This window comes from Durio zibethinus, chromosome 5 (genome assembly GCF_047325235.1).
Source record: "Durio zibethinus cultivar Kanyao isolate XHJ-2024 chromosome 5, ASM4732523v1, whole genome shotgun sequence".
Classification (NCBI taxonomy): domain Eukaryota; kingdom Viridiplantae; phylum Streptophyta; class Magnoliopsida; order Malvales; family Malvaceae; genus Durio; species Durio zibethinus.
The window spans coordinates 7,017,295-7,029,615 of record NC_143166.1 but is presented as its reverse complement, the minus strand read 5'-3'; the positions used below and the strand labels follow the sequence as shown (position 1 = coordinate 7,029,615).

Here is a 12,321-nt window from a genome sequence, read left to right as displayed (position 1 = left end):
ATTTCTTCCAATTCATCTCTCTATTTTGAAAATTGAAAATACTATTGTTCCCATGAAAATGACAAATTGAGAAATTTGTGCATAATTATTTCATTTTAACACCAATGTGGGACCTAAGATTCTTTCATGTCTGCATTCAAGATAGCATTATGTGATAAAATGGGTTCTTAAAAACGCTCCCAAACTCTGACAAAATCCTGTTTGCTGCCATTAACATGCTCAGATTCTGACAAATTGATAGTTCTCTTTTTTTGCGTCTTTGGCCTCTTTCATCCAGGGGAAAAAGTGAGGAATATGCTTTTGCTAAAAAGGAAACTATAAACTTCTTTTGCCTTGCCCAAAGGCAAATATGTTTTTGGTTTTCACCGAAGTATTTGGCAGTTATGGCCCCTTTTTGATTGAAATAAACTTGATTTAAAACCCTTTTTTTTACTTTTGGTGGTCTTTCTTCAAAATGGTTAGTTTTAGAACAAACTAGGAAATGGTGAGAAATTCATACAATGGATTGCTCTAGTTTCCATTTTTGACTTCATGCTATTTGCAAATACTTCGCAGTTTAGTAAGCCGGAAAATAGAGAGAACTTTTTCAAGATTCAGCCAATCCAGTATTATTTTTTCTGTTTGTAGAAAGAAATCATTTTGTTTAACCAAAAGAAGACTAAGAGCCAATCCTCAAGTAGATCTAAAGATTATTGTATTTATATCATTTATATCGTATTTGTTCCGTGTTAAACATATATAAAATATAAAAATTATTATATTATAATTCAAATAAATATATCAAACACAAAATAAAGTTTTTGTTTTTATCAAATTCGAATATAAATTTTTATCAAAATTTTAAATTGTATTATTTTTATATATTTTTTTGTATTATTTTCGTTTTTTATTTAAAATTATCGACAAGAAAATTTAACTATAAACCAAAGATATAACTATCTTATTAATTACATTTAAAAAAGAAAAAAGGATATGAAGGTATTAAATTGGAATTAAAAATTAGAGGATGATGCCCAAACTTTAAGTGAGGTTTACAAATTCTCGGCCAAAAAAAAGAGTAAGGTTTAGAAATACGTAGAAGAAGACGACATAACATTGCTTTGCAACAACTCAATCAGCATTAGTTTATGACAGATTACCTTAATATGATGACAGATGGGCTGCGTAATTATATACTTATCTCAAGGAAATCAGTCAGTCAAAACCCATTTGAATGTTGTGCTCAAATTTTCTCCAGCTTTCAATTGTTTCCTATTCCATGTATAAAATACGACAAGGCTAGCTATCTTTTTCATCCTTTCCTTGGTCTTATTATCCTTTTTTTTTTTTTTTCAATTTCCTGAAAAAGTAGGTCAGTTTGCTCCATAGGTTTCACTCATCAGTGCTTCCAGATTTTATATTATTAAAAAAAATATAACTCTATATAGGTAAAAAAAATTTGTAATAATCCACAAACGATATTAACAACCGTTACTAATAAAATACTGAATTTTTAATTTTAAATTTAGTGATTAAGATTTAATCTCTCATGATTTCAAATAAAATTATTTCCCAAAAAAATATATTGACTAAAGAAAATTGTGGAAAAAGTAGATGAGGAAAGGAGTTTTGGTTTTAGATATATTTATCTATACTTCATGAATCTTAATATATATAATTGATATATTTGACTAATTGATACACTTATAAATAGTAATATTGCATTATGGGAAATTATCTTACCGCAAGTGGATTTATATAGGGTCCACATATAATCCATTAAAATATGTTTATAAAAATTAATAAATTATTAAATAAATATATGACAATTATAATATCTTTTAATCTCATTTGTGAAGGTTGAGAAATTTATTTATAAAATAATAACTTGTTGGAGTATTATAATTTTTTTTTATCAAAATGTATTATTAGTATCTAATCCTTATTGTGTTTGGCTGTAGTTTTCTTCATCCAATGAAAAATGACATGTCTTAGTAGTAGAATTTTACAAAGCAAAATTTGTTCCAAACGATACATCGGCATGCAACGTCGGTGTAACAGAACAACTCACTGCAACTCAATTAGCATTTCACCTTTGACAGATTACCTTAATATTATGACATAAAGCCTGAATAAGATTCAAGAGCCAATATCTCAGTCAAGCTGTAACCATATTACTGTATCGGTTTTGCATGCATGATGAGAATGAGTTGAAAAATTGCTTCAACTTTTACTCTGTTTCCCATTTTAGCCCATGAAAACCATTCGGATTTAGCTTTGTTGGTGGGTTTTACTTGATTTGCTACCCTGCACTCCTTTTCCCTAGTTTCTGCTAATAAATAGCTGTTACCGTCTAGGAGGGTTCAAGATTCTAATGATTTCCCACTTGAAATGAGGTCGGAGAGATTTGTAGATTTTGAATAGCTTGAGAATGCATGATTTTTTTTTTTTTATCGTGGGTGGTAATCATCCCTCATGCTACTTTCTACTACATGTAACTGCTGGTTGAATCTCAATGTCAACCTTTACTTAATTCCTTGCCTTCAAGCCGAATTTCTCTTCTTTAATATTGGTATCTGCTTTAGATGAAGGTTAATTAAAATATCTCCACTAATAGTAAATTTTCTCCCACACTACATACCAATTAATAATTTCTCAAGGCACTAAGAGTTCTCCAGTGTTACACTTTCTTTGATAATTTCTCAAAACTTTGCCTCAACCATTGTGTTGAATGTCATCAAGAACAAAGTGTGCAACCGCTTGATAATTGCCCCTAACCGCATGATAGATTTTCTCTAGCAAAGGTTGACTGTTATGGAATCTTAATCAGATTGGACTACCTAGGCTTTTAATTTGAATTGAGTCCGTTCAAATATGAGCACTCTTCCTCTTCCACTCGAGTTCCTACTAACCTAGAGACTTTGGACTTTTCATGGTTTATGCTTCAATTATGATCCATTTTTTAATTGATTACTAATTGATCACTTTTAACTCAAGTATAATTACTTGTTTATGTTGTGTTGGACTTAGTTTGGACCTATATGACTTATAAATTTCTTAACCCAAATTTTATGGATTTTTTTTATCCCCACTCGTCCCTGTCATATGTAACCAACTCGTCCCTTTTTTTTTTTTACATAAATATTTGGCCTTTTTTTAGAATTAATCCATAGAATTTTCTTTTTATAAAATTAAAATATATCTATAACTATATGTTCATTACTAAAACCACTTAATATGTTCAAGGTCATAATTTAATTTGATAATTTGAGTGTCCATAGAAAAAATTTCATCCTTATTTACTTCGACTTACGTGTTATTATTATTTATATAGTATAAAAAAGCTTTCATATTAATAGAAGTAAAGGTATTTGTAACAAAGAAAAAGAAAAGAAGCAAATGGTTCAAATAATACGTTCTTGTTGATGTCCAAAAGATGATGGGTTGGACTAGATCAATGGAAATCACTATGGAGCTTTGGGTGTGTTGGATTAAGTCCAAGGAACAAGTAAATATCAAGGGGCAAAAGAGTTGTTCCAAGAGACGTTTCGACGACGCTGAAGCCGACAGACAGGGAAGCAAGGAGGTGACAAAAGAGTAAATGTTAACATTAATTGTTGCAAGCTTGGGTTCGGACTAGTTTTTAAGTACATCAACGGCCATCGGCACATATAATACCAACTAGTTTCTACTTTAGCGACTTATCAATTAATCCCCAACCGTGTTCCCATTCACTTCAATGGCATGTTTTTCACGAGAGGACCAAATATATCTTTCCCACTGCTAAAAGAGAAGTTAGCTGAAAAGGGGATGTTAACAAATTAAGTTTTATAATTTATTGATTTGTTCATCATTAAATCATGTACCATGCATCAACAACATTAGGGCAACTAATATGAATTAATTTATCATCATAAGCCAATATTGCCTTTTGATGATCTCTTATCATGTATTTTAATTTATTAAATTTATTTATTTTGAAACTCAATAAATTTGTCTCTTTAAACTTCCATAATTGTATTTGAAATTATAATGTTTCTAGATATCTTTTAATATTTTTATGTGTTCATATATTTGTTGATATCAACCTTAAAACTTAATAAGAGTGACAGAAATGAAGTAAATTAATATGTTGATCATGAGTTTAATGGCTGGCAGGTCTCACCTGCCACACCGAAATAGCTATAAATGAAGGAAAAAACTGCACATAGCCAAACACCAAAACAGTAATCCGATTTCAATTGCACTACCATCCCATAGTTATTGCTTCATCGACTAGCTTGTTCCTTGTGTTCTTGTGCATGGCTAAATCCAATCGGGCAGTTGAACTAGTACCAGAGAAAATCAATGCCCTCAACCCTCATTTAGAAACCAATTATCTCTTCTACTGCTATATATTCAAGTCTATATGCTAAGCTGAAGTCAAGAAACCTTGTTTTCTAAACCAAGAATTTTGCTTTCCTTTTAGTATATAGTAGTACCTTACAGAGATGGCTTGCACTGGTCAGCTTCATGTGGAGGTTGAGCTAAAGTCTTCTGCGGAAAAGGTGTGGGGAACCATTAGGGACTCCACCAAAATCTTTCCTGAAGCCTTGTCCCATGATTACAAGAGCATTCAAGTGCTAGAGGGCGATGGCAAGGCCCCTGGATCTATCCGCCTCATTAACTATGCTGAAGGTAACTAAAATGCATTGTAATTTGGTGTCCTTGAGTAACATTAGTCACTTAGTTGACATTTTATGCTATTCTCACTCTTGGACAAGAGAAGCTTAATTGGTAATAAGGTCACTAATATCCATTCACAGCCAAAAATTATATTTATTATGATTTCGTTCTTCTCTAATACTATGATATATAGAAACAATCATGTTCTTGAAAATGCAAGTAATTAAGCACCTCCACATTAACAATTTTCTAGATAAGTTGATGAATCTCCTATGCATGTGTATAGTTACCTTATATAAATTTCTTTTGACATTGAACTTGACCCAAGAAAGTTTAACTAAGTTTGCCTAAAGGAAGAGTATAAAGTCTTTAACTTTTTTCCATTTTATGAAGAAGATTGTAGTGTGAGCATAATAGAAGGGATATTTGAATTTCAGATTTACTCATTATCATTTATTAAGGAAAATTACATGAACCAATTAAATTAAAATTTGAATTTAAAGTCTACTATGTTTGACAGCTAATGCAATAAGTGGCATTTATGCAAATGTACCTGGGTAAGGGTTGTAGCTAAATTAAAGAGAGCAAATGAATAACTAAATTATATATTATTGTGAGTCAAATCGAAATTTTTTTCATTGTTTTTTTTTTTTTTTTTCATTTTAGGGTCTCCTATTGTTAAGGTATCAAAAGAGAGAATTGAATCAGTGGATGAAGCTGGAAAGATGTACGTTTACAACATAATTGATGGGGATCTCATGAAGTACTACAAAACTTTCATTAGTAAGATCAATGTGATTCCCAAGGGAGAGTCGAGCTTGGTTAAATGGTCTTGTGAATTTGAGAAGGCAAGTGAAGAGATCCCTGATCCAAGCGTCATTAAGGAATTTGCAGTGAAGAACTTTGTGGAGATTGATGACTATCTTCACAACAAGGCATAGAGGCCAGGCCACCTACTCCCTTTTAATAGGTTGTCTTATGTTTTATTAGTAAATAATATGCAGTGTTCCTACTTCAGAATATTTGGCTCGAGATCGATCCTTTAATAAGTTCACCTTCTTGGGTAGTGACCTCTTGCCAGCAAGAAGAGACAAGAGGGATTGATCAGTTTGTTGCCTCATATTTTCCAGATTAATATACCTTATAATTTTGTCTGCTATCCGAGGAGTTTCATTGCTACAACTGGACATCTATTCATTATTTTTTCTTTTTTTTGTTTTTGTTTTTTTCGTTTTTTTGTTTTTTTATGAAAAGAGAGTTAAATGACAAGAAAAATGATTAAACACTGACTGTGACACTCCAATTTTTAGACTATTAGAAGGTTGGTACATAAAAAATAATTAAAAATAAAAAATGTATCAATTTCTTAAATCCATTTATAAAATTAAAAAGTTCCATTAATTATCAAATAATTCTTCGATAATAAAATTAATATTCAAACAATAACTGTTTGAATTAGTATTTAAATTTTAAAAATTATCCGTGTGGTACTTGAACTAATAAAGTGTTACAATCTCCTAGGATGAATGTGTTGAGCTTAATTTCTAATCTAACAATAGCTTATTACGATCTCATCTTGTTTAATTTTTGTTTGTTTTACTGTGATACTTGAATTTGGTTAGAAATTAAAAATTAAAACTCTTGTTTAACTTACTGGATTATACACATAAGTAGTAGTAAATATAATTGCATAGTAGCAGCTGTTGAACTCAAGATAGCATATTGAATATTTTTATCAAAATATGAGCATTAACAGTCTAATGCTGTAAAACTATGAAAATATGTTTTGTAATGGAATTTATATTTGATGCATTGTCAGTATATATCAATGAATCAGATTATGTAACTTCATCAATGATCAAATATGAATTTTTACTAATGCTTAAATAAATATATAAAACTTAAATTTTGTAAAAAAAACTTCTTTATTAATAAAGTTTTATTATCTGATTCATTGATAGTATATAAAATTTAAACATTAACAATACATCAAATATAAATTTTTTAGTGTTTTACTGCATTTTACCATGTATAACGGCCTAATTCCGTAAAAACAATGTAATATATTGTTGTATGTTACTACCATTTAGCTCAAGTTTGAACTCTGTATAAGTTAATTTGTAAAGAGATTGACTATTCATTCACTATATTCATAAAACTTTTTCTACACGGTATTCAAGTTTCTCAACTCTGTATATATGGTATAAATTACTTTTGACATTCAACTTTGGGTTTAGTGATTTTTTGTAATGTTTTGCCTACAGATATATATGGCTACAACTTACAAGGGGATATCTAGCAGAAACTCTTAACAAGTTCAAAACACAGGGAAATTGCTACCTTGATTAATTCTAGAATAGAGTTGATTGGTTGGATTTACAATTACATTTTTTTTCTTTTTCTGGGATAATCATCAAGTTATACAGAAGATCTTGTACCTTCTATTCTGTTTTGCAGCAAAGGGACCTTCTGGCTTGATGATTCGAGACTCTCCACTCCACTTTCCTCACCCATCTTCTCCTCTTTAGCTTTTCCCCACAGCACCGCATAAAATCCAGTCACAATTATGATTGCACCAATTACACTACAATAAAGCCAGCAGCAGTTACCATTAGTGATAGAGATTATGATTTCATCAACTGATGATGTCTGTCTGCTAATGAATATTATATAGTAATGCTTAAAAACTGATATAAATTTAATTTGTTCAATACCTTCCGAGACAAAGAACATCTCCTAAGAAAACAATGCCCATAACAGCTGCAAAGATAATGGCCAAGGGCTTGAACATGGAAACATAGAGAGGTCCTGCTTTCCATAGGCACCATGAACACAAGCTGATACGGAACGTAATTGCAACTATTGCCTGCGTAAATAGCACTCATGTCGTAAACATTGTGACTTTTTAATTTTTTAGATGTTCCATTGTAAGTGAATCGAGAAATTGAAACTACAACGTGCTTACTGAGTATAAAATGGCAACAAGTCCTATATCAGGTCTTAGTTTCCAAGCACTGGGGTCTTTAACCAGAAACAAAGAATATATTGTGGACAGAATGGCATTAAAGAAGCAGAGATAAAACATGACAGTGAGTACTGCTGGGAACTTTTTCAGAACCAATGTCTGCAGAATTTACAAAATATTAAAGTCGGTGCTTATAAATTAGATTTTATGGTTGGGATAAATTACAAGTTTGGTCTGATAACCTAACCTGTATAATATACCATGCAGAGTTTATAAAAGCTTCAGCTGCAAGAAGAAGCCCCCCGAGGACCCAGTTTAATTGCGGAGAGAAAAGAAGCTGATGAGGCAGCACAACTAGTGATTGTGTACTCAGAATTATTGGCCCCTTGTAAAATGTAACGACAAATGCCCCTGTTATAGAGATTACTGTTCCTAAGAACTTGGCTTGGCTGCTCGTGCTTCTCCATTCTAGCTGCTCCATCCTAAATCACCAGATGAAAGGTTGGAATGACAAAAGCAAGAATTTCAACTATTATTTATAACCCATATAGTTTTACAGACTAGTATGCTGGTAAGCCCAATAATTTTTCACAGAATCAAGATTTTTGCAAAGTGCTGCCACAACCCACTCTAAAGTCTAAATGGAGCAATTATACAAGCACTACGCTACCAGTAATCGACATTGAGATATTTATTTGGTGAATCATTCGGGTATGGGCATATATGTAAAGAAGAGATAAGAACCTGAAAATGATGGCAAGTATGAAGGTAAAAGCTGGAACAAGGTTAAGCATGGCTGTTGCCGTAGCAGGAGAACTGTACTGTATACCGGCATATCCGCATAGCTGGCCAACACATCTGCGTGGAAAAAGGATGTGAAGAATCTAAGATCTTTTTGAATAATCGACAAAAGTTAATAGTTATAATCTTGAAATATCAAGCAATAAAATTCTTGAAATTGCAGGAGAAGCCATACTACAAAACAAAAATGAAAGTGCACATGAGAAACATCTTACAAACCCAATCAAGGCAAGTAAAAAGATCAATCTGTAGAGGTTGGAGGAGGTCGAGGGAAGATGCACCGATCTGCAAGACCTCACAAACCAGAAGGTAGAAAACAAAGATAAAGAACGAGTCTGCTGCTAAATTTGTTAAGAAATGCTAGAGATATCAGGACCTGTGGAATATGAAAGAGCAAGGGAGAAGAACAAGGCTGGAGAGAGCATTAGAGTAAACAATAAGAACATATTTGTTAACCCCATTAGACATAGCTGCTTTGGTTATTACCATACTGCTAACTTGAGCCAAAATCACCATTACCATTCCCACAAAAGGCAGCAGAGTCCCCATTTTGCACAACCTTTCTCTTCCTTTCTGCCTGTTTCTAAGCAAAAAACACAGATATCAACTGAAACTTAACGTGCAAGCCTTGTTCTACAGATATTACTTGCTTTATTCGGAAGTGGTCCGTTATTAAAAGCCTGTTGATAAAATGGGACCCAGAGTGTCACTTTCTCGCATAACTTTTTCGAGTGAAAAAATCAAAATTTCAAGCCCACTTATTCTGCACTGTGAGTAATGAAAGCTGACTATTGTCCCACATTACCCTTTTTCTCAAACACCAAAAGATCGGAACCTTTGGGTTACCGTAGAGGATTTTTTTTAATATTTTGTATATTAAGCCTGGCTGAGAGCTCAAAGATTTTTCTTTCTCCCGCAAGTTTTCTTTTGAATTTAGTTCTGTTATTTTACATTTGTCAGTCTCGTTCGGTACTATCATTTCACTTCAAAGCTTTTAATTATTTTACACGACATAAAATTTAAATTTAATTTAATTTAATTATAGATCAAAATTTAATTATTTGAATTTAAAAATTTAATATAAATTTAAATTTATTTAAGCCCAAATTAAATTTTAAAATTTATTTTTATTTTTAATTTTTTTAAATTTTATTTATTTAAAATTGATTAAATTAATTAAAAAAATCACAAAATAAAAAAAAATAAAACAACAAAAATGGACAAAAAGATAAATGGAACTGGCCGACAATTACTGTATAAAGGACAGCTTCAAGCCACAACCGGCCAAGCAATTTTGCTTTTCAGACTACATTTTCAGACCGTAAAACATTTATCCATTTAGTTCTGTTATTTTACATTTTGTCAATCTTGTTTGGTACTATCATTTCACTTCAAAGCTTTTCTCGTGCAAGTGACTTCTTTTTCCATGCCCTCTTCTTTGTTGCCAAAAGCACCTATTTCACCCCACTTGGATAATTGCTCATGTTCTATATTGAATTCAAGTTTTTGAAAAAAGATTTTTTTTAATCAATCATAATTAGTTTTTGAAAATATAAAAATGACTGTCTCCATTTTTATATGTCAAGTTAAAGTCAACTAAAATAATTTAGACAAGACAGTGGATGACACGATACACGGAATCTTTATCTTTTTTCCTTCTCTGAAAATTTTAATTTATTTTTGAACCCTACCTACCTCATCTATTTACTTGATTTTACCTGCTGAAAGGGCACTATGCTTTCAACTCTGCAACTTACGTACCAAGCGCAGCAAACATTTGAACTTGGTCACCTTGTAAGAAAGAGCTTTTGTTGGTCGGATAATTTTAATCACTAGATATGGAAAAGATATTTCTAAAGTTTTAAAGTTGTAATTTGTTAAATTTTTTTATTAAAAATAGGTAAATCAAAATTAAAAATTAAAATCAAAATCATTAAATTAAAATATTTCATTACATAGATTAAGAGTATAAAATTTAAAAAAATTTTAATAAATTTTGATATATTTATTAAGTAATATTTTTAGTAAAAATATTAATAAAATTTTTATCATTGAATAAGTATCAATAAAATTTGAATTATAAATAATTTTTTAAATAATTTTTTATAATATTAATCTTTACATTAAATTCTATCAAATTATTAATTTAAATTTTTTATTAAAATTTTTATTTACTTATTTCTAATAAAGAATTTTATGAACTTCACCTATGTAATTTTATGTAATTTTTGTCCCTAGATGTATACAAACATAAATATTATTATTTGCTATAAACACTTAATTTTGTCTATATCAATTCGACTTTTGTTTGATTTTTATATTTGATTCAAATAATTTGATTTTCTTTAATATGAGTGTTTTAATTGGATTGACTCATTTAAAACTTATCTCGGATTAATTGTTTTTGATCATTTTTCACGAGATAAAATTTAGATCCAATTTAGTTTAATTATGGATCAAAATTCAATTATTTGGGCTTAAAAGTCTAATAAAAATCTAGATTTATTTAAGCCCAAATTAAGTATTAAAACCCATTTGCATTTTCAATTTTTTACTTTTATTTATTTAGAATTGATTAAATTAATTAAAAAGTGAAAAATCACAAAATAAAAAAAAAGAGAAAAAAACAAAACAACAAAAATGGACTAAAAGATAGATGAAAGTGGCCTGTAATTATTACACAAAGGGTAGCTTCACGCCACAACCGGCCAAGCAATTTTGCTTTCCAAACTACATTTTCAAATCGTAAAACATTTAATTCTTGTGTCTATTGTGGTTGAATTCACAAATAAAAAACATAATGGAGCTTTAAAATACAAAGGAGGAAAACAAAAAATACTCTAAAAATTCAACATTCAACAAACAGAACTTGTGGGCTACTTTGAACAAAATCACTCTGTCTCACCAACAACAACCCCTCTTTCCCAAGCACTAACACCAAGCACCAACCCAAGCATTAGCCCCAACCTTTTTCTCACCTACCCATCGCCAACGCCCAAACAACTATCCCTTTTAAGCCACCCAAAAAACCATAAAAAAGTAAAAAAAAAAAGAAAACACAAAAAAAAGATCCACCTGAAAGCTATCATAACTAAAAAAAAAAAAAAAAAACACAATCCTCCCATAAGGGAGGAACCTCAGCATTAGAGCAAAAAAAAAAGTAGAAAGAAGAGGCTATAGGTTTTGATTCTAGGTGTTTTTAGGAATTTTAGGGTCAGGTCTAAGGAGAAGAGGAGGGTATCGACTGTGAGAAAAGCATACTTGAAGGTAGAGCTATTTGGAGCGATTGTGGGAGAAATTTTTTGGTATTTAAACCGTAACTTTCAATTTAGATTTAAATTTACAAGCTTTTAGAAAGATCCAACTTGGTAGGGTTAAAGAGGGGTTCGTAAGGAATTTTTGGCATTTTTTCTAGGATTTTCGATGTTGACAAGTTGCGATCTGTGGTGGAGGCAACAACAACAATGATTACTAACCATCGGGTTCTAAAAATAAAGGTGGTTGATGTTTTTGTTATTAAGAGCTTTGAATTTTTTTTAAGGGAAAGGTTTAAAATGAAACAAAAATATATATTATGCTTTTATAGTGTAAAAAAAAATTTAGAGGACCTGCATGCCGTGTCAAACCCAACTTGAGCTCTGCATGCCTGACCTAGACCAAGGAACTGCTGCCAAGCTCAAACCAATTCAGGTGAATTGCCTACGAATTAGTTTCAAATTGGATCGAACCGTTCAATTTGTAGAAAATCACCTCCAAATGGCCTTTTGAATTAGTCTGAATAGCAAAAAATAGCCAAATCGCTTTTAGACAGGCCTGTTCATTTTTTTTTTTGTTATTTTCTTTATTTCAATTTATATATTAGTTTTCAATTATTTTTCAAATTATTTATTTTCTTATTTATGCATGTTTAA

At 30.8% G+C, this 12,321-nt stretch overlaps 2 protein-coding genes across 3 annotated transcripts; one reads left to right on the top strand and one right to left on the bottom strand.

Moving 5' to 3' along the window:
• Positions 1-4,335: 4,335 nt before the first annotated feature.
• Positions 4,336-5,801, top strand: LOC111282384 (MLP-like protein 423). Its single transcript, XM_022870448.2, has 2 exons — positions 4,336-4,656; positions 5,311-5,801. The coding sequence occupies exons 1-2, from the start codon at positions 4,470-4,472 to the stop codon at positions 5,583-5,585; spliced, it is 462 nt and encodes a 153-aa protein (XP_022726183.2). The 5' UTR covers positions 4,336-4,469; the 3' UTR covers positions 5,586-5,801.
• Positions 5,802-6,960: 1,159 nt separating this feature from the next.
• LOC111282382 (WAT1-related protein At5g40240-like) lies at positions 6,961-9,058 on the bottom strand. 2 transcript variants are annotated; one of them, XM_022870442.2, is made up of 7 exons: positions 8,787-9,058; positions 8,630-8,695; positions 8,354-8,467; positions 7,857-8,091; positions 7,610-7,768; positions 7,359-7,510; positions 6,961-7,228 (listed from the first exon to the last, which is right to left on the bottom strand). In XM_022870442.2, exons 1-7 carry the CDS (start codon positions 8,957-8,959, stop codon positions 7,063-7,065), a joined length of 1,065 nt encoding a protein of 354 aa, XP_022726177.1. In that variant the 5' UTR covers positions 8,960-9,058; the 3' UTR covers positions 6,961-7,062. The 2 variants fall into 2 exon arrangements, with proteins under 2 accessions (XP_022726177.1, XP_022726180.1); XM_022870445.2 differs by lacking the exon at positions 7,610-7,768 and having other exon boundaries at positions 8,787-9,041.
• Positions 9,059-12,321: the final 3,263 nt, after the last annotated feature.